Source organism: Heterodontus francisci, chromosome 9 (genome assembly GCF_036365525.1).
Source record: "Heterodontus francisci isolate sHetFra1 chromosome 9, sHetFra1.hap1, whole genome shotgun sequence".
NCBI classification, from domain to species: domain Eukaryota; kingdom Metazoa; phylum Chordata; class Chondrichthyes; order Heterodontiformes; family Heterodontidae; genus Heterodontus; species Heterodontus francisci.
This window is the reverse complement of record NC_090379.1, coordinates 10857273-10880538: the sequence shown is the minus strand read 5'-3', so window position 1 is coordinate 10880538 and position 23266 is coordinate 10857273. Positions and strand designations below refer to the sequence as shown.

General features: G+C 46.2%; 1 protein-coding gene across 2 annotated transcripts in view; it reads right to left on the bottom strand.

The window, feature by feature from the left end:
* ccdc88c (coiled-coil domain containing 88C) overlaps positions 1–23266 on the bottom strand; it is a 298794-nt gene that overhangs the window by 255052 nt on the left and 20476 nt on the right. For both annotated transcript variants that reach the window (XM_068038543.1, XM_068038546.1), the window contains exon 3: positions 22248–22356. In XM_068038543.1, coding sequence (XP_067894644.1) covers positions 22248–22356 — 109 coding nt within the window. The remainder of the gene's footprint in view (positions 1–22247; positions 22357–23266) is intronic.

Here is a 23266-nt window from a genome sequence, read left to right as displayed (position 1 = left end):
ATTTACTAGGCTGATTCCTGGGTTGACAGGATTGATTTATGAGGAGAGATTGGATCGACTAGGCGATATTCACTAGAGTTTAGAAGAATGAGAGAGGATCTCATAGAAACCTATAAAATTCTAACAGGACTAGACGGGCTAGACGCAGGGAGGATGTTCCCGATGGCTGGGGAGTCCAGAACCAGGGGTCAGAGTCTCAGGATACAGGGTATGCCATTTAGAACTGAGATGAAGAGAAATGTCTTCACTCAGAGGGTGGTGAACCTGTGGAATTCTCTACCACAGAAGGCAGTGGAGGCCAAGTCATTAAATATATTCAAGAAGGAGATAGATATATTTCTCAATGCCAAAAGGATCAAGGGATATGGGCAGAAAGTGGGAACAGGGTACTGAATTAGACGATCAGCCATGATCTTTTTGAATGGCGGTGCAGGTCCAAAGGGCCGAATGGCCTACTCCTGCTCCTATTTTCTATGTTTCTATATAGTGTCTTGCAAGATCTCAGGAAATCCCAAAGTGCTTTACAGCAAATGAAGTAGTTTTGAAGTGTATTCACTGTTGGAATGTGCAAAACTAATGGGGCTAAAGGCTGACAAGTCCCCTGGACTTAATGGCCTGCATCCTAGGGTCTTAAAAGAAGTGGCTGCAGAGATAGTAGATGCATTGGTTGTAATCTTCCAAAATTTCCTAGATTCTGGAAAGGTTCCAGCAGACTGACTCCCCAAAGCCTGTCCACCATCTACAAGGCACAAGTCAGGAGTGTGATGGAATTAGAGGCCTGCTACCCGACCCGAACCCGACTGGACCCAACAACACATCTGGTTCGGGTCGGGTTGGGCCCAACTTCAGGCTCCGGCTTTCGGGCTCGTGTCAGGTCGGGTTGGGTTGGGCTGGACACGCAGCGTCAGTGCTGTGCCGGTAAGTATTTAAACATTTTTTTTTAAAAAAAACTTACCTAAGCTGGGAGTCGGGGACGAAATGATGACATTGTGAAACTATGACATCATCACGCACACGCTGCAGCTTCGTGGAGCTTCCCAGTTGGAAGGTAAGTAAAGGTATGGCTGGGTCGGGCTCGGGTCGGGGCAAAAGCGGAGGGACTCGGGCCGGGTCGGGCTCGGGTCCATGAGTCCACAATGGTTCGGTCGGGTTTGTTTTCCTGATCTCTAGGCCTCTAGATGGAATACTCTTCACTTGCCTGGATGGGTGCAGCTCCAACAACACTCAAGAAGCTTGATACCATCCAGGAGAAAGCAGCTCGCTTGATTGTCACCCCATCCACCACCTTCAACATTCACTCCCTCCAACACAGTGTGTCCCATCTACAAGATGCACTGTAGCAACGCACCAAGGCTCCTTAGACAGCACCTTCCAATCCAGTGACCTGTACCACCTAGAAGGACAAGGGCAGCAGATGCATGGGAACACCACCTGCAATTCCCCTCCAAGCCACACACCATCACGACTTGGAACTATATCACCATTCCTTCGGTGTGGCTGGGTTAAAATCCTGGAACTCCCTTCCTAACAGCACTGTGGGTGTACCTATCCCACATGTACTGCAGTGGTTCAAGAAGGCAGCTCACCACCACCTTCTCATGGTGAATTAGGGAGGAGTAATAAATGCTAGCCTAGCCAGCGACGCCCACATCACGTGAAAGAATAATTTTTTTTTTTGAAAGAGCTGAGGTGTTGGGGGTGATATATCAGCATGGATAGAGGATTGACTAACAGGAAACAGAGTAGGGATAAATGGGGCATTTTCATGTTGGCAAACTGTAACTAGTGGAGTGCCATAGGGATCAGTGCTGGGACCTTAACTATTTATCATCCATATTAATGACATGGATGAAGGGACCGAGTGTATTGTAGCCAAACTTACAGACAATACAAAGATAGGTAGGAAAGCAAGTTGTGAGGAGGACACAAAGAGTCTGTAAAGGGATATAGATAGGTTAAGTGAGTGGGCAAATATCTGGCAGATGGAGTATCATGTGGGAAAATGTGAGGTTGTCCATTTTGGTAGGAAGAATAGAAAGCAGATTATTTACATGGAGAGAGACTGCAGAATGCTGCGGTACAGAGGGATCTGCGTGTCCTTGTACACGAATCTCAAAAGCTCAGCACGTAGGTACAGCAAGTGATTAGGAAGGCAAATGGAATGTTGGCCTTTATTGCAAGGGGGATGGAGTAGAATAGTAGGGAAGTCTTGCTACAACTGTATAGGACTGCACTTAGAGTACTGTGTTCAGTATTGGTCTCCTTACTTAAGGAGGGATATAATTGCACTGGAAGCAGTTCAGAGACGATTCACTAGGCTGATTCCTGGAATAAAGGGGTGTCTTATGAGGAAAGATTGAGCAGGTTGGGCCTGCATTCATTGGAGTTCAGAAGATTGAGAGGCGATCTTACTGAAACGTGTAAGATTCTGAGCAGGTTTGACAGGGTAGATGCTGAGAGAATGTTTCCCCTTGTGGGGGAATCTAGAACAAGGGGGCACAGTTTCAAAATAGGGGTCTCCTATTTAAGATGGAGATGAGGAGGAATTTCGTACTTCAGAGGGTCAGAAATCTTTGGAATTCTCTTCCTCAGAAAGCAATGGAGGCTGGGTCAATGAATATATTCAAGGCTGAGTTAGACAGGTTTTTGATCTACAAGTGAGTCAAGGGTTATGGGGGGCTGCAGGAAAGTGGAGTTGAGGCCACAACCAGATCAGCCATGATCTTATTAAATGGTGGAGCAGGTTTGAGGGACAGAATGGCCTCTTCCTGCTCCTATTTCTATGTTCTTCTGTTTTAGGAAATGTGACAGTCAACATGTGCACAGCAAGGTTCCACAAACAGCAATGTGAGAATAACCATATCATCTGTTTTAATGATTTTGACTAAGAGGTAAACATTGGCCCAGGACACCAGACAGAACATGTTTGTCAGTGTTCAAAATAGTATAGTTGAACCTGAAACAGGGCCTCTGTTTAAAGTCACATCCAAAAAATGGTACCTCTGACAGTGCAGCCCTCCCTCAGTACTGCACTGGGAGTACCAGCTGAGATTTTACACTCAAGTCTCAAGAGTGGGACTTGAACCCATGACCTTCTGACTCAGATGTAAATCTCAGCCCACTTCTGACATTGAACATGTTTTTCAAACTACACTGAGAAGCAAAAGCCACTTAGCATGATTGAAGGTTGTATTGAAAAGCATATGCACTCCCATCCCCTCTGATATCAGAGAGCTACTTTGATGAGAACACTATATTTTTTTTTTAATCGTGAGGTAGATCTTCACTATACCATTAAATGCTCTTTCATCCCAGATAATTTGTATTCCTTATGTATGAGGCAATGCAGCTTGATAACTTCATTCTTCACTCTAATCCTGCCCATTCAAAAAAAGATCAGGCACTAATTTCTCTGGCAGTCGACTGCACAAAAGCCTTTGAAAGATTAAAGAGCGAATACAGAGATACGTGAGCCAGTTACGTTTTATGTGCAATTAATTCCATTTGACCAGAGAGACAGCAAGACAATTCTGCAAATCTGCACAAAACAATCTCACTGACCCTGAAAGGAAGATCTCATGAGTAGTTAATGAGTGTGAATCAGTCTGGACCCATCATTGAGAATCATAGAAAGTTTAAGGCACAGAAAGAGGCCATTTGGCCCATCGTGTCTGTGCTGGCCGAAAAACGATCCACCTATTCTAATCCCACCTTCCAGCATTTGGTCCGTGGGTCTACAGCTTACGTCACTTCAGGTGCATATCCAGACTCCTTTTGAATGATTTGAGGGTCTCTGCCTCAACTACCCTTTGAGGCAGTGAGTTCCAGACCATCACCACCCTCTGGGTGAAAACATTTTTCCTCATCTCCCCTCTAATTTTTACCAATCACTTTAAATCTATGCCCCCTCGTCACTGACCTCTCTGCCAAGGTGAATAGACCCTTCACCTCCACTCTATCCAGGCCCCTCAAAATTTTGTACATTTCAATCAGATCTCCCCTCAGCCTTCTCTGTTCCAAGCAGAACAACCCCAGCCTATCCAAACTTTCCTCATAGCTACATTTCTCTAGTCCTGGCAACATCCTCGTAAATTTCCTCTGTACCCTTTCCAGTGCCATTATATGATTTCTGTAATGAGGTGGTCAGAACTGCACACGATACTCGAGTTGTGGCCTAACCAATGAGTTATACAGTTCCAGCATAACCACCCTGCTCTTATATTCTATACCTCGGCTAATAAAAGGAAAGGATTCCATATGCTTTCTTAACCACCTTATCGACCTGTCCTGTTACCTTCAGGAATCTGTGGACATTCACTCCAAGGTCCCTCATTTTCTCTACACTGCTCAGTATTTTCGCATTAATCACGTATTCCTTTGCCTTGTTTAACCTCCCCAAATGTATCGCCTCACACTTCGCCAAGTTGAATTCTATTTGCCAGATTTCTGCCCATCTGACCAGACCATCAATATCTTCCTTCAGCCAACAGCTATCCTCCTCGCTATCTACCACATGGCCAATCTTTGTGTGTTATCTGCAAACTTCTTGATCATGTCCCTGACATTTACGTCCAAATTGTTATTATACACCACAAAAAGCAGGAACCCAGTATTGAGCCCTGCTGAACGCCACTGAAAACAGTCCTCCAGTCGCTAGAAACACCTGTCAACAATTACCCTTTGTTTCCTGCCACTGAGCCAATTTTAAATCTACCTTGCTGCATTTCCCTGGATCCTATGGGATTTTATTTTTTTTAAAACCAGTCTGACATGTGGGACCTTGTCAAAATCCATGTAGACCACATGATCTACACTATCCTCATCTATGTTCCTTGTTACTTCTTCAAAAAAATTGATCAATTTGGACAAACAAGATCTTCCCTTAAGAAATCCATGTTGACTATCCTTGATTAAGCTGTGCCTTTCTAAGTGACAGTTTATCCTGTCTCTCAGAATAGGTTCCAATAATTTGCCCAGTACTGAGGTTAGATTGACTGGCCTGTAATTATTCGGTCTATCCTTCGTCCCCTTTTTAAACAGAGGTACAACGTTAGCAGTTCTCCAATTTTCCGGTACCACACCTGTATCCAGTAAGAACTGGAAAATGATGTTCAGACCCTCTGCTATTTCCTCTCTTGCTTCTTTTAACAGTCTAGGATGCATTTCATCTGGCCCTGGTGATTTATCAACTTTCAAGGATGCTAATCCCATTAATACTTCCTCTGTCCCTATGTTTATCACATCCAATACTTCACACTCTTCCTCCTTAACTACAATATCTGCATCGTCCCCCTCTTTTCGAAGACAGACACAAAGTATTCATTAAGAACCATACCAATATCTTCCGCTCCTACATGTAGGTTACCTTTTTGGTCATTTATGCGCCCTACTCTCTTCTTAGTTATCCTCTTACTCTTAATGTATTGATAAAACATCTTTGGGTCCACCTTGATTTTGCTTGCCAATATTCTTTCATGCCCTCCCTTTGCTTTCCTAATTTCCTTTTTTATTTCACCCCTCCACTTTCTATACTCCTCCCGGCATTCTGTAGTCTTGAGTTCTGTGTCAGATATAAGCTTTCATTTTCTGCCTTATCTTACCCTGTAGGCTCCTTGACATCCTTGGGGCTCTAGATTTGGCCGCCTCACCCTTTTTCTTTTTGGAAACATGTTTACCCTGAATCCTTGAATCTCCCCTTTGAATGCCTGCTACTGTTCTGACACTGATTTACCTTCAAGTAGCTGTTTCCAGTCCACTTTCACGAAATGATTCCTCAGTTTAGTAAAATTGGCCTTGCCCCAATTGAGAATTCCAACTCCTGTTCTATCTCTGTCCTTTTCCACAATTATGTTAAAACTGACTGAATTATGATCACTACCACCAAAATGCTCTCCCACTGCCACCCCTTCCACCTGCCCATCTTCATTTCCTAAAACTAAGTCGAAAACAGCACCCTCTCTTGTTGGACTTGCTACACACTGGGCAAAAAGGTTCCCCTGAATGCACCTCAAGAATTCTGCTCACTCAATTCCTTTCACACTAAAACTATCCCAGTTAATATTGGGGTAATTGAAATCCCCTACTATTACTCCACTACATTTCCTGCACAGACAAGAGAGTAAATCTCAGGCACGAACCAACTGCTTATTCAGAGTGCAATATTGTCTCTTCAAAACATTTCGATTCTATTGCCACAGGTAATTGGACAACGCGAGCTAAAAGTTTGAACTTTAGATTTTGTTACGCTTATGGGTACGGATGGTAGTATCATGGTTAGGCCACTGGTCCAGCAACCAAGAATTTCCACCATGACAAGTTGCTTACGAAACTGAAATCAGTAAGTTTAGTATTTTGTGGGTGGTACCAGGAAAATGACCATGAAAGTTACCGGATTATCAAAAAACCCATAACAGGTTCACTGCTAATGTCCATTGGGGAAGGAAATCTGCCATCCTTAACTGATCTGGCCAACACATGGCTCTATTCTGCACTATGTGATGTTTTTTTATTATTCATTCATGGGTTGTGGGCGTCACTGGCTATGCCAGCATTTATTGCCCATCCCTAATTGCCCTTGAGAAGGTAGTGGTGAGCTGCCTTCTTGAACCGCTGCAGTTCAGGTGAGGTAGGTACACCCACAGTGCTGTTAGAAAGGGAGTTCCATGAATTTGACTCAGCGACAGTGAAGGAATGGTGATATAGTTCCAAGTCAAGATGGTGTGTGACTTGGAGGGGAACTTGCAGGCGGTGATGTTCCCATGCATCTGCTGCTCTGTCCTTCGAGGTGGTAGAGGTCGCAGGTTTGGAAGGTGCTGTCTAAGGAGCCTTGGTGCATTGCTGCAGTGCATCTTGTAGATGATACACACTGCTGCTACTGTGCGTCGGTGGTGGAGGCAGTGAATGTTAGTGGATGGTGTGCCAATCAAGTGGGCTGCTTTGTTCTTGATGGTGTCGAGCTTCTTGAGTGTTGTTGGAGCTGCACCCATCCAAGCAAGTGGAGAGTATTCCATCACATTCCTGACTTGTGCCTTGTAGATGGTGGACAGGCTTTGGGAAGTCAGGAGGTGAGTTACTCACCGCAGGATTCCTAGCCTCTGACCTGCTCTTGTAGCCACGGTATTTATATGGCTACTCCAGTTCAGTTTCTGGTCAATGGTAGCCCCTAGGATGTTGATAGTGGGGGATTCAGCGATGGTAATGCCATTGAATGTCATGGGGAGATGGTTAGATTCTCGCTTGTTGGAGATGGCGATGACTTGGGACTTGTGTGGCACAAACGTTACTTGCCACTTATCAGCTCAAGCCTGGATATTGTCCAAGTTTTGCTGCATTTCTACACAAACTACTTCAGTATTTGAGGAGTCGCGAATGGTGCTGAACATTGTGCAATCATCAGCGAACATCCCCACTTCTGACCTTATGATTGAAGGAAGGTCATTGATGAAGCAGCTGAAGATGGTTGGGCCTAGGACACTATCCTGAGGAACTCCTGCAGTGATGTTGGAGGTCAATCATCTGAGCTCCAGGACAACCACAGCCATCTTCCCTTGTGCTAGGTATGATTCCAACCAGCAGAGAGTTTTTCCCAATTCCCATTGACTCCAGTTTTGCTAGGACTCCTTGATGCCATACTCGGTCAAATGCTGCCTTGATGTCAAGGGCAGTCACTCTCACCTCACCTCGAGTTCAGCTCTTTTGTCCACGTTTGAACCAAGGCTGACATGAGGTCAGGAGCTGAGTGGCCCTGGCGGAACCCAAACTGAGCAGGTTATTGCTAAGCAAGTGCTGCTCGATGGCATTGTCAATGACACCGTCCATCACTTTACTGATGATTGAGAGTAGACTGATGAGGCGGTAATTGGCCGGGTTGGACTTGTCCTGTTTTTTGTGCACAGGACATACCTGGGCAATTTTCCACATTGCTAGGTAGATGCCAGTGTTGTAGCTGTACTGGAACAGCTTGGCTAGGGGTGCGGCAAGTTCTGGAGCACAGGTCTTCAGTACTATTGCCGGAATATTGTCAAGACCCATAGCCTTTGCAGTATCCAGTGCCTTCAGTCGTTTCTTGAAATCACGCAGAGTGAATCGAATTGGCTGAAGTCTGGCATCTGTGATGCTGGGGATTTCAGGAGGAGGCCGAGATGGATCATCAACTCGGTACTTCTGGCTGAAGATTGTTGCAAATGCTTCAGCCTTATCTTTCGCAATGATGTGCTGGGCTCCCCCATCATGGAGGATGGGGATATTTGTGGAGCCACCTCCTCCAGTTAGTTGTCTAATTGTCCACCACCATTCACGACTGGATGTGGCAGGACTGCACAGCTTAGATCTGATCCGTTGGTTATGGGGTCGCTTAGCTCGGTCTATTATTGCATGCTGCTTACGCAGTTTGGCATGCAAGTAGTCCTGGGTTGTAGCTTCACCAGGTTGACACCTCATTTTGAGGTAGCCTGGTGCTGCTCCTGGCATGTCCTCCCGTCCTCTTCATTGAACCAGGGTTGGTCTTCTGGCTTGATGGTAATGGTAGAGTGCAGGATATGCCAGGCCATGAAGTTACAGATTGTGATGGAGTACAATTCTGCTGCTGCTGATGGCCCACAGCGCCTCATGGATGCCCAGTTTTGCATTGCTAGTTCTGTTCGAAATTAATCCTATTTAGCATGGTGGTAGTGCCACACAGCACGATGGAGGGTATCCTCAATGTGAAGGTGGGACTTCGTCTCCCTAAGGACTGTGCGGTGGTCACTCCTACCAATACTGTCATGGACAGAAGCATCTGCAGCAGGCAGATTGGTGAGGACAAGGTCAGTATGTTTTTCCCTCGTGTTGGTTCCCCCACCACCTGCCGCAGACCCAGTCTAGCAGCTATGTCCTTTAGGACTCGGCTAGCTCGGTCAGTAGTGGTGCTACCGAGCTACCCTTGGTAATGGACATTGAAATCCCCCACCCAGAGTACATTTTGTGCCCTTGCCACCCTCAGTGCTTCCTCCAAGTGGTGTTCAACATGGAGGAGTACTGACTCATCAGCTGAGGGAGGGCGGTAGGTTGTAATCAGCAGGAGGTTACCTTGCCCATGTTTGACCTGATGCCATGAGACTTCATGGGGTCCAGAGTCGATGTTGAGGACTCCCAGGCCAACTCCCTCCCTCCTGTATACCACTGTGCCTCCACCTCTGCTGGGTCTGTCCTGCCGGTGGGACAGGACATACCCAGGAATAGTAATTGCAGTGTCTGGGACATTGTCTGTAAAGTATGATTCCATGAGTATGACTATGTCAGGCTGTTGCTTGACTAGTCTGTGGGACAGCTCTCCCAACTTTGGCACAAGCCTCCAGATGTTTGTAAGGAGGACTTTACAGATTAACTCTGAAAAGTGACCCAACAACACCACTCAGCTCAGGTAAGGGCTTGGACAACAAATGCCACCTTCCCAGCCTCACCCACAAGTTAAGAAAGGGAAGATTATTGGGCCAATTTCTTTCTGCATCTTTGACAGATCTGTTACAAAGGACTTTGGTTCTGGTTGACTGAAGGCCTTTCCTCTGAAGTTGGAGGTCAATGTTGGGTTCCACATTGTGCCAGTAAAAGGATTAGGCAGTAATTATGCTGGTGGCCTATGCACAACAAGCCTTTTAAAGATTAAAAAGTGAGTACAGTGATAGCATGCTCTGGTTAAGTTTTATATGCAGTAAATTTCTTTTGACCTTGGTGCAAAGTTCGAAACAGTGGAGGTCGAAAGAGATTTAGGGGTACATGTGCACAGATCACTAAAATCTACTGGTCAGGTATAAAAAATAATCAAAAAAGGTCAATGCAATGTTAACTTTTATGTCTAGAGAATATAAATGGGAGGAAGTTTCGCTGCAGCTATACAAAGCCCTGGTTAAATGACATCAGGAGTACTGTGTACAATTCTGTGCATAGTACCTTGGAAAGGATATACTGGCTTTGGAAGGAGTGCAGCACAGATTTACCAGAATGTTCCAACACTCCAAGGGTTAAACTATGGAGAGGGATTGCATAAACAATGCCTGTATTCCCTGGAATATCAAACAGTTAAGGAGAGATTTGATTGATTTTTTTAACGATTTTGTAAAGTATCAATTGGTTGGATCAATTCCTCTGAGGAAGGAATTTTCCTCCACACAAGATCAGGGGGCAGGTTGTTCAACCTTGCCCGTCTAAGAGCGAAGTCCAAAGTACGGAAAGTCCTCATCAGAGAACTCCTCTTTGCTGACAATGCTGCTTTAACATCTCACACTGAAGAGTGCCTGCAGAGTCTCATCGACAGGTTTGCGTCTGCCTGCAATGAATTTGGCCTACCCATCAGCCTCAAGAAAACGAACATCATGGGGCAGGACGTAAGAAATGCTCCATCCATCAATATTGGCGACCACGCTCTGGAAGTGGTTCAAGAGTTCACCTACCTAGGCTCAACTATCACCAGTAACCTGTCTCTAGATGCAGAAATCAATAAGCGCATGGGTAAGGCTTCCACTGCTATGTCCAGACTGGCCAAGAGAGTGTGTGAAAATGGCGCACTGACACGGAACACAAAAGTCCGAGTGTATCAAGCCTGTGTCCTCAGTACCTTGCTCTATGGCAGCGAGACCTGGACAACGTATGCCAGCCAAGAGCGACGTCTCAATTCATTCCATCTTCGCTGCCTCCGGAGAATACTTGGCATCAGGTGGCAGGACTATACCTCCAACACAGAAGTCCTTGAAGCGGCCAACACCCCCAGCTTATACACACTACTGAGTCAGCGGCGCTTGAGATGGCTTGGCCATGTGAGCCGCATGGAAGATGGCAGGATCCCCAAAGACACATTGTACAGCGAGCTCGCCACTGGTATCAGACCCACCGGCCGTCCATGTCTCCGCTATAAAGACGTCTGCAAACGCGACATGAAATCGTGTGACATTGATCACAAGTCGTGGGAGTCAGTTGCCAGCATTCGCCAGAGCTGGCGGGCAGCCATAAAGACAGGGCTAAATTGTGGCGAGTCGAAGAGACTTAGTAGTTGGCAGGAAAAAAGACAGAGGCGCAAGGGGAGAGCCAACTGTGCAACAGCCCCGACAAACAAATTTCTCTGCAGCACCTGTGGAAGAGCCTGTCACTCCAGAATTGGCCTTTATAGCCACTCCAGGCGCTGCTTCACAAACCACTGACCACCTCCAGGCGCATATCCATTGTCTCTCGAGATAAGGAGGCCCAAAAGAAATTGGTTAGATAGAGAGAAACTTTTCTTCTGGTAAGGGAGTCTAGGACAAGGGGATCTAACCTTAAAAATCAGAGCCAGGACATTCAGGAGAGGTTAGCAAACATTTCTTCACACAAAAGGGTAGAACTCTCTCAGAAAAAGCAGTAGATGCCAGCTCAATTAATAATTTTAAATTCACCAGATGGACTGCTCACCACCACCTTCTCAACGGCAATTAGGGATGGAAAACAAATGCTGGCTTTGCCAGTAACACCCACATCCCATGAAAGAATAGAGAAAAAATCAGAGATAGACTTTTGCCAGTGAAGGATATAACAGGATATGCAGCCAAGTAGTGGATGGGTAGAATGCAGTTAAGCTATAATCTCACTGAATGGCAGAACAGGTGCTAACCACTGGTGTTTCAATCAAGTAACCAGTAATTCATGCAGCTAATTCAATCCTTATTGCAGCTCTCAATCCTGCACTAACCAAAATCTCCCAATGGAGAATGCATAGCGATAAGGAAACCAAACAATTTTCCTTGTCCCGGGGAAAATGAGGCCAACTTTAACTCTTGACCATTCTTTGGATGTGAGTGTCTCTGGAAAGGCTGGCATTTATTGTCCATCTCTAGTTGCCCAATAGCGGTTTACTAAACTTGATTGGCTGCTGAGTGCAGTTAAGGCCGGGATTTTATCCGGGCGACGGGAGTCTCGCCCGCTGAGAGCTGTTGGCCAATCAGAGGCCAGCAGCTCTAACTGAGCAGCGCCACCGTTATTGGGCCCACTGGAGACAAGGGACCCAGGCCACAGGTAGGTCAGGGTGGGAGGAGTTTCGAGGGGATGGGGGGGCGTGTCACGGGGGAGGGGGGGGTGTAGGGAGGTCAGCAGCAAGGGAAGAGGTGTGGCTCTCAGTGGGCACCCCCTGCTTTCCGATGCCGGATCCCACGTTCAGGCCTTTTAACGAGGTACACACACCCCCACCGGCCCCGGAGCCAGCAAGCAATTCGCACGTCGACAGGCCCACTCGCTGCTGGGCTAATACCAACAGAGGCAGGATGAGGTCCTTAATTGTCCACCCGAGGACCTCAAGTAGCAGCAGAGCAGGAAGGCTGCTCACAGGCCTTCCTGCCCCGGACTTAATTTGGGTGGCGGTGGCAGGGTTCTCTCTGCTGCCACCATCCAACCCGATTAATTGCTCTCCCCGCCTCCAAAGTCGACGTGGTGCAGCGCATAAAATTCCCCCCAAGGAGTCAACCATGTTGGTGTGGGACTGGAGTCACACATAGGTCAGACTGGATAAGGACGGTTTCCTTCCCTAAAGGGCATTAGTGAACCAGTTGGGTTTTTTAATGACAGTTCGACAGCTTCACGGTCACTGTTTATTACCAGATATCTTTTTTTTAAAAAATGAATTCACATTCTCAAACTCCCATGTTTTCTGTGTTATTAGTCCAGGTGTCTGGATTGCCAGTCCAGCAACGTAACGACTCCACTGTCATACCCCGAATTCTAGCCAATTATCTTACCTCTTACCACCACCCGAACTGAGAGAAGCCAATGCAGCACAGAACAGCAATGCAATCTAGCACCTTCTCGATGGTTCAGTGTGACAGCAGCAGACAGTGCAGCTACCCCAGAACAGTCAAAATGTTTAAATTAAGGTAGGGCTTCCCTAATTAGTCTCAATTCAAACATTTGTAGAAATCCGGTAAATTCAGAACTTGTAGAATTCAATGGAGACAGGAACAGTAACATGAACTAGTTACCCTCAGGCACTCCAGTGTGTCCTCAACACCCAAGACATCAGTAACATTTGTCAAACATGTTTTGTACAAGGTGCTGTGATGAGGTTGGAGGACGGCAAACAGTAAAGGGGAGACGAGTGACGGAAGCTGACTGAGCACATGCTAAAAGAGCCGGCTTCAGAGCAGGGGAGGAGTGAGACAGCAGGCCTGGAGAATCCTACAGTGAAGCTTGTGGTTGTTGAAGCCTCTACCACTGATGGGATTGGGGTTGGAGAGGGCCATCTAGGGAGATATGCACGGCGGGGGCTGAAAAGGATTGCAGAGCCTGGGAAAGTGATTATAGATGCCATTCGATCTGGTGTGCATTTCAATTACACATCCAATCTTCAGTCTCCCTGCACACTCAAGTATGATTTTTTTAAAAATTCACTCAGGGGATGTGGGCATCGCTGGCCAGGCCAGCATTTATTGCCCATCCCCAAGTGCCCTTGAGAAGGTGGTGGTGAGCTGCCTTCTTGAACCGCTGCAGTCCATGTGGGGTAGGTACACCCACAGTGCTGTTAGGAAGGGAGTTCCAGCATTTTGACCCAGCGACAGTGAAGGAACAGCGATATAGTTCCAAGTCAGGATGGTGTGTGACTTGGAGGGGAACCTGCAGTTGGTGGTGTTCCCATACATTTGCTGCCCTTGCCCTGCTAGTTGGTAGTGGCTGCGGGTTTGGAAGGTCCTGTCTCTAAGGAGCTTTGATGCGTTGCTGCAGTGCATCTTGTCGATGGGACACACTGCTGCCATGGTGCATTGGTGGTGGAGGGAGTGAATGTTTGTGCATGGTGTGCCAATCAAGCGGGCTGCTTTGTCCTGAATGGTATCGAGCTTCTTGAGTGTTGTTGGAGCTGCACCCATCCAGGCAAGTGGAGAGTATTCCTTCACACTCCTGTCTTGTGCCTTGTAGATAGTGGACGGTCTTTGGGGTGTCAGGTAGCGAGTTACTCATCGCATGATTCCTAGCCCCTGACCTGCTCTTGGAGCCACGTTATTTATATATCTACTCCAGTTTAGTTTCTGGTCAATGGTAACCCCCAGGAAGTTGATAGTAGGGGATTCAGCGAGAGTAATGCCAATGAATGTCAAGGGGAGATGGTTAAATTCTCTCTTGTTGGAGATGGTCATTGCCTGGCACTTGAGTGGCACAAATGTTACTTGCCACTTATCAGCCCAAGCCTGGATATTGTCCAGGTCTTGCTGCATTTCTACATGGACTGCTTCAGTATCTGTGGAGTCGTGAATGGTGCTGAACATTGTGCAATCATCAGTGAACATCCCCACTTCTGACCTTATGATTGAAGGAAGGTCATTGATGAAGCAGCTGAAGATGGTTGGGCCTAGGACACTATCCTGAGGAACTCCTGCAGTGATGTCCTGGAGCTCAGATGATTGACCTCCAACAAGGACAACCATCTTCCTTTGTGCTACGTATAACTCCAACCAGCAGAGAGTTTTCCCCAATTCCCATTGACCTCAGTTTTTCTAGGGCTCCTTGATTCCATACTCGGTCAAATGCTGCCTTGATGTCAAGGGCAGTCACTCTCAGCTCACCTCTGGAATTCAGCTCTTTTGTCCATGTTTGAACCAAGGCTGTAATGAGGTCAGGAGCTGAGTGGCCCTGGTGGAACCCAAACTGAGCGTCAATGAGGTTATTGCTAAGCAAGTGCTGCTTGATGGCACTGTTGATGACACCTTCCATCACTTTACTGATGATTGAAAGTAGGCTGATGGGGCGGTAATTGGCCGGGTTGGACTTGTCCTGAATTTTGTGTACAAGACATACCTGGGCAATTTTCCACATTGCCGGGTAGATGCCAGTGTTGTAGCTGTGCTGGAACAGCTTGGACAGGAGCACGGCAAGTTCTGGAGCACAGGTCTTCAGTACTATTGCCGGAATATTGTCAGGGCCCATAGCCTTTGCAGTATCCAGTGCCTTCAGTTGTTTCTTGATATCATGTGGAATGAATCGAACTGGCTGAATTCTTGCATCTGTGGTGCTGGGGATTTCAGGAGGAGGCCGAGATGGATCATCAACTCGGTACTTCTGGCTGAAGATTGTTGCAAATGCTTCAGCCTTATCTTTCACACTGATGTGCTGGGCTCCCCCATCATTGAGGATGGGGATACTTGTGGAGCCACCTCCTCCAGTTAGTTGAATTGTCCACCACCATTCATGACTGGGTGTGGCAGGACTGCAGAGCTTAGATCTGATCCGTTGGTTATGGGATCGCTTAGCTCTGTCTATCTCATGCTGCTTATGCTGTTTGACACGCAAGTGGTCCTGTGTTGTAGCTTCACCAGGTTGACACCTCATTTTGAGGTATGTCTGGTGCTGCTCCTGCACTCTTCATTGAACCAGGGTTGGTCACCTGGCTTGATGGTAATGGTAGAGTGGGGAATATGCCGGGCCATGAGGTTACAGATTGTGGTTGAGTACAGTTCTGCTGCTGCTGATGGCCCACAGTGCCTCATGGGTGCCCAGTTTTGCATTGCTAGATCTGTTCGAAACCTATCCCATTTAGCACGGTGGTAATGCCACACAACATGATGGAGGGTATCCTCAATGTGAAGGGGGGGGGGGGGATGTCGTCTCCACAAGGACTGTGCAGTGGTCACTCCTACCAATACTGTCATGGACAGATGCGTCTGCGGCAGGCAGATTGGTGAGGAAAAGGTCAAGTATGTTTTTCCCTCGTTGGTTCCCTCACCACCTGCCGCAGACCCAGTCTGGCAACTATGTCCTTTAGGACTCGGCCAGCTCGGTCAGTAGTGGTGCTACCGCGCCACTCTTGGTGATGGACATTGAAGTCCCCCACCCAGAGTACATTCTGTGCCCTTGCCACCCTTAGTGCTTCCTCCAAGTGTTATTCCACATGGAGGAATACTGACTCATCAGCTGAGGGAGTGCAGTCGGTGGTAATCAGCAGGAGGTTTCCTTGCCCATGTTTGACCTGATGCCATGAGACTTCATGGGGTCTGGAGTCGATGTTGAGGACTCCCAGGGCAACTCGCTCTTGACTGTCTACCAGTGTGCTGCCACCTCTGCTGGGTCTGTCCTGCTGGTGGGACAGGACATATGCAAGATCGGTGATGGTGGTGTTGGGGACATTGTCTGTCAGGTATGATTCTGTGAATATGACTATATCAGGCTGTTGCTTGACTAGTCTGTGGGACAGCTCTCCCAACTTTGGCACAAACCCCCAGATGTTAATCAGGAGGACTTTGCAGGGTCGACAGGGCTGGGTTTACTGTTGTTGTTTCCGGTGCCTTGGTCGATGCCGGGTGGTCCGTCCGGTTAGAAGACGGTTTTATTACAGCAGTTTCACCAGCTGAAACATTTATGGAACTGTTTCACATGCAAAGGTGAGCCAGCCGATGTTTACATGGAATTAAAATGTGTTTTCTGAGCGTTACATAACACACACTCTCTCTTTCTCCCCCCTCTGCCTTTTGTGAGAACAACTATCACTCAATTTACATCAGTTTATTTTTTTTTAAATAAGGCCAATTACTGAATCACAATTAAACCAGGGTTACTCAGCAACCTCTGGTCAAGAGCACTGGTCCCAACATTTCCCTTCCAACTCCAGCAACATCTTAGGCAAATATTCCAAAGATACAGAGTAATAAGTAGAATGTAACTGACTCTTCAACAACCTGCATTTATGTCGCACCTTTAATGTAGTAAAACATCCCAAGGCATTTCACAGGAGTGTTATTAGATAAAATTTGGCACTGAGTCACCGAAGGAGATATTAGGGCAGGTGACCAAAAGCTTGGTTAAGACGTTAGGTTTTAAGAAGGAGGGAGAGAGGTGGAGATGTTTGGGGACTGAATTCAAGAGCTTAAAGCTGACTTTGACCCAGGGACATATTAAACAGAAACTAAATGCCTTATTCACAACAATACTGCAGCTTTATACAAAAAAGAAAAAACATCCACTGGGGTTACTACATACTCCATTTTGAGTGGGCGACACTCTTTATATTAACTGACTTCCCTTCCATGACCTTTGGCATCACTCAATGATAAACTGAAAATGGAACTAGTAATTCTTTCAGATGCTACGGATGTGGTCCCTGTGCAGCGTAAGTAAACATCAGAGCATACTAAAAGCCCAGAGTCTGCTCCTCCATTACTCGCTCAAATTTAATGTGCAGATGGCAACTTTTCTGCAGTGTCCCAGAGACATTAACAGTTCCCTGTGTTCTTACTCTCCCTGCTGAAACAGTTATCCAAATTCATAGCAATACTACTCTGTGCCTTCTGGGCAGTCTCTGCCTGAACTCCCCTCCATGATGGTGCACACAACTTACCGAGATGGAAATTAGCCGCTTGGCAAAGATGGAGAATGGATATCTAAACTTTTTTTTTAAATGAGGGATTACAAAAGTAAAATGGCAATATCCGCAAGAAATCATAAAACCTTGCAGCACAGAAGGAGGCCAATCAGCCTATTGCACCTGAAAGAGCTATTCACCTAGTCCCACTCCCCCTACCCCCGATTCCCCTCCACCCCCCCCCCGCCCCGCTCATTCAAAAGCACAAACCCGTGGACTAATCTGGACAGAAATCTTAGCCCTCATCTGTCCAGACCAGATTGGAAGAGCGTGCAATGCACAAATAATTACAGAGGGGCTGCTTTTATGTAAATCAAGTACAAAAAACTTGCAGACAGGTGAGAAAACGTTACTTTCTGACCCCCATCATCTTCCTGTGAAATGTTGGCCTTGTTATAGATTCAGCCGCATGAATATTTAACCATTGAAAGCAGCAGCAAGGAAATTCTCCCCCGACACTTCCCCAATCCACTTAAATGTTTTTTCAATGCCTAATATAACATTACAGGAGTGGAGTCCATGGCAGATGGGGGAGTGGAGTCTGCATAACAGAGGGGGCATAAAAATGTAGGTGATAAATGGTCAGTCGTACAAAACAGGGTAGTAGTAAATGGGGCTTCCAAGTTTTCAACATAAAATGCACTAGAGTTAAAAGAACAGAAACTTTATCTGTGCCTTTAAACCTCCCAGAGAGCCAGCATGGTTTCAGAGCAAACAGAGGCACCACAGACATGGTATTTGCACTCAGACAATTACAAGAAAAGTGTCGTGAGCAAAACAAAGGCCTGCACTTCACTTTGGTAGACCTCACCAAGGCATTCGACACTGTGAGCAGAGATGGACTTTGGAAAATTCTTGAAAAACTTGGATGCCCACCCAGGTTCCTGGCCATGGTGAAGCAGTTTCATAAAAATCAGTGCGGACAGGTCAAGCAAAACAGTGACCTCTCAAGTCCCTTCCATATCTCCAATGGTGTGAAGCAGGGATGTGAGCTGGCCCTGACCCTATTCAGCATGATGCTGCAGCAGGCAAAGGAAGGCCTTAAGGAGGGAGTTTATGTACACTTCCGGACTGATGGAAGCCTTTTCAATCTCAGGTGTCTTCAGGTTCACACAAAGACACAAGAAAAACTCATCCGTGAACTTCTTTTTGCCGATGACTATGGTCTCCTGGCCCACAGTCAGTCAGACCTGCAACGTATAACAACACATTTCTCCAAGGCGACACAACTCTTCGGACTAAAAATCAGTTTAAAGAAAACTGAAGTCCTGCATCAGCCTGCACCCCAAGAAGGATATAGACCCACCAAGCATGGTCATAGAGGGAACCGACCTGAATGCCGTCAAGCAATTTACTTATTTGTGGAGCGTCATCTCGTTTGATGCCACCAGAGAAACAAGTGGACAATAGGCTTTCAAATGCAAACAGAACATTCGGCAGACTGTACAAACGTGTGTGGAGCAGCCACAGCCTCAGAGCACAGACTAAACGCAAAGTGTACAAAGCCACAGACCTCACCACCCTTCTGTATGGCGCCGAGTCATGGGTCCTTTACCGCCATCATGTATGCCTTCTAGAGTGCTTCCATCAGCACTGCCTCCGCAGCATCCTCAAGATCCACTGGCAGGACTGCATCACAAACATTGAAGTCCTGGAAACAGCCAACAACACCAGCATCAAGGCCATCCTCCTGCAAAGCCAACTGTGTTGGGCGGGTCGCATTGCCTGGATGGACGACAGTCGCCTGCCCAAGATCGTGTTGCATGGAGAACTGACCATGTGTAAAAGGAACAGAGGGGCAAACATTTCAAGGACTCCCTGAAGAAGTCCCTCACTGTGTGCCACATCGACCATCACCAGTGGGAAGCGCAGGCCATAGATCGTGATGCCTGGAGATGCTACATCAGGAGGGCTACAGACACCTTTGAGACTGAGTGAAGAACCAGCATGAAAGAGAAAAGGAGAAGGATAGATCCAATTGCCCCCAGCAGTGACTACACCTTCACTTGTACCCGCTGTGGGAGAATCTTCCAGTCATGGATAAGTCTGACTAGTCACCAGCGGGCCTGCAACCGACGACTACAACCTTCCCAAAATCTTCGTCCATGAAGAAATGCCAAGAAGGTAGCAGATGGTGCTGGTCTCCTGATAGACTGTGAAACCCACAAAAAAGCAATGTCAATAAATTGTGCTTTTGCAGTCACTGGTATTCAGAAAGGGTAAGAGAGCACCTCAAACCCCCTTGTCCTGTTTGTACCTAGTTTACTCCAATGCAAATTGAACTAGCATGCATGGGCTAAGGCCGTTACTTCCTCCATTTGTATGTGTACAGCTGGCTGTACCAAGGAGAGGAACTGTGCCAAACCATAAACACAGTGGCTAACAAATCAGAAGCTGAAACTTCTAGACAACAGTTTTGTAATCTAAGTAACAGTCCCATTATAGACTTCCAGAATGCAAATCAGCCACTGAAGCTGCCTGCCGCAAACAGTAACGCCTAACACTGAGGCTTTGTTAAATCCAACTGATCTTTCTGTTACTCGGGCCCAACTCCATATCATGCATGTGGCAGGATTTCTCCCGAGAAAGTCACCACACGTTCACTTTAATACAGGCAGAGCTGTGCTCACTGCCAGTACGTCCTTTTATAGAAGAAATGTTCTATTAGCAGAATGAAAGGTATGTAGGTAGTTTGATCTTAGAGTAGGTTAAAGGGTCGGCACAACATCATGGGCCGAAGGGCCTGTACTGTGCTGTACTGTTCTATGTTCTATTAAAGAACGTGCATTTATATAGCACCTTTCACAACCTCAGGACGTCTCAAAGTGAATGAAGTACTTTTTAAGAAGTGTAGTCACTATTGCAATTGTAGAATAATACAGCACAAGAGGCCATTCAGTCCATTCAGCCTGTGCCAGCAACAATCCAGTTAGTCTCACTGCCCTGTACTTTCCCAAGACCCCTGCAAATTTTATTCCCTTTCAAGTATTTATCCAATTCCCTTCTGAAGGCTACTATTGAATCTGTATCCAGCATCCTGTCAGGCAGTGCATTCCAAACCCTAGCCACTTGATGCATAAAAGTCTTTCCTCATGTCTCTCCTGGTTCTTTTGCCAACACCTTAAATCTGTGCCCTTTGGTTATTGATCCTTCAGCGATTGGAAACAATTTCTCTTTATTTACTCTATCTAAACCCTTCATGATTTTGAACACCTCTATCAAACCTCTTCTTACTTAGCCTTCTCTGTCTGACAAGAACAAACCCCAGCTTTTTCATTCTATCCACGTAACGGTGATCCTTCATCCTGGGAACGATTTGATTAAAGCCTTCCTGTCCTCCTTAAGTTGTGGTGCCGAAATTGGCCACAACACTCCAGTTGAGGTCAAATTAGTGTTTGTAAAGGTTTAGCATAACTTGCTGGCTTTTGTACTCTATGACGCCATTCATAAAGCCCAAGATCCCATGTGCTTCATTAACCTGTCCTGCCACCTTCAGAGATGTGTACACCAACTGAGATCTCTCTCTTCTTGCACACCCATGTAGGAAATGTAGCTGCCAATTTGTACACAACAAGTTCTCTCAAAGACCAATGTGATAATGATCAGATACTGTTTATAGTAAAATTGGGTAAAAGCCATGGGGAAGCACGAGGGAGAAGAAAGGGCTCATTCTGCACTGTCCTTGCGTCATATTCAAAGGAATACAGGGAACAGACGGGCAAGCGGAGTTGAGGCAGAAGATCAGCTATGATCGTATTGAATGGCAGAGCAGGCTCACGAGGGCGTATGACCGACTCCTGCTCCTATTTCTTATGTTCTTATCTTGATTCTGTTCCCAAATCTATATGCAACCAATGCCAAGGAACCAACTTGATTGCTGCCGGCACGATGGGTTGAATGGCCTCCTTCTGTACTGTGCTATTTTACGATTATGATAACGACTCGCTTCTAAAAGGCACGAGAAGTTGGTTTGGACCAGCGATGAGGAAGATACCAGATGAGCCAACGGAAACAAACAATCCTCATTCCTGGAGGGTGTCACTGGCATGACTGGGAGTAAGCAGCATGTCTGCTCTGTGAAGAAATGGTTCACGGCAATTTGTATTTTGTCGGGGGTGAGGGATGGTGGAGTAAGCAAAGTTTTGCCTGAAAAGACACAAGGCTCTCCCTATCGCTCAGTTGATAAATGTGACATACAAGCGTACTGTACAGTCCAGAAAGTCCCCAGTTTGATTCCTGGCCTATGTTGTTGTGTTAGTTCTGGTGTAACAGTTCACCAGTACTCCTGTGATTGGCTGTTGTGTTCGTACAAGTGTAATGATTCACCAGCATTCCTGGGGAAAGTCAGGATTCCTGGTGCTGATCACAATTCCAGTGAGCAACACCACCCCCCTCAGCACCCTGTACCCACTCCGATGAAAACTGTAAGTACGATCATTGGGAAATGATGTTGGATTGTTTCTTACTATGTTAAATGATACCATGACCCTCCTGTTTAGGCTTGCACTTAAAGAAGGGCCCCATGGGCCAGGTCCTGGAGGACACCTGTGTCCTGAGAGGACTCAGGAGGAGGAAAAGGAGATTTAGATCTTGATAAATGGTTCTTAAATGTTAATGCAATTTACAACTCTGATTGGGTAAGACATGCACGCACACAGTTTGGAAGATGAATTTGGAGTTTGTTTTGAATACCATCACTTTGTTCAATTCTCATTAAAAATAAGCACAGCAAACAAACATTTTCAGAGTCTGAATTTGAGATGGTTCATTCAGCACAGCAGGAAGTTGGGGGGAGGGAGGAGATGTGTGGGAGAGAACAGAAATATCGCTTACATCTGGCAAGACGGTCCTTCAAACACGACAAAACCACAAGAGGCAGGAAGTTGGGTGCAGGCCCCGAGATACGTACCTGGTAGTAATTCTTTACATGTCTGACTAATATGGTCAGGTTCTGAACACGCAAGTTGACATCATTGTTGACATGCTTGTTGACTCTTTGATTAGTTGGCCTTGGATCTCTAAATTAGAAAAAATAAATCAAAAAGAATGTGAATAAAGCAAATAGCGTACTCAATGTCTGCCCACCCTTCCCCAGAGTCGAGATATTTTCTATTTTGAGGGAAAACCTATTTCTCTGCTTTGTTTTATTTCCCAACACAATCTGTAGCTAAAAGGAGGCTCTGAGACACACACCAATGCTTTGTCACCTCCATTTCGACCTTTAGTCACTGGGTTATTTCACACTTTATTACAAGTTGCGATTGGCTAACCTCAACCAATTTCTCAGATATTTGGCTGGAAATCAATTCAGGCGGCACTGAAAACTTCTAAATTTATAAATTTTGTTCCAAAACACAGTTTCATTAGGAACAGTAAAGTTTAGGCGTTGCTAGTGAACCTTAAAAGAGAAATATCAATGTATTCATAGAAACCTGTAACAAAGAACGAGGCAATGTGGCCCATCCTGCCCCTTTGAAAGATCTATCCCAATTAGTCCCAAGCCCGCTGTTCTTCCAAAAGTACAAACTCGTGATTCCGATCTAGACAGAATCTTTTAGCTCTGATCTGTCCAGACTAAACTGGAACACTGCGCAATGCACAAATAATTTCAGAAGGGCTGCCTTTTATGTAAATAAATACAAAGTCTTGTCGGGAGGCGAGAGAACATTACCTTCTGACCCCCGTCATTTTTCTATTAAATGTTGGCATGTGAAATGATTATAGATTCAGCGGCCTGAGAATTTAACCGCTCAAAGAGGCAGCAAGGAAATTCTTCCCGTCACAGTCTCACTCCAAAATGTTTCTCAATAGTCAGTAGAAAGGCATTTATACATTACAGGGGTTCAGTCAATGGCAGATGGAAGAGGGGAGAATTCCCTTTGCGAGCCGTGCTCCATAACATGAGCGTCTCTCTCTTCAGAAATGTAG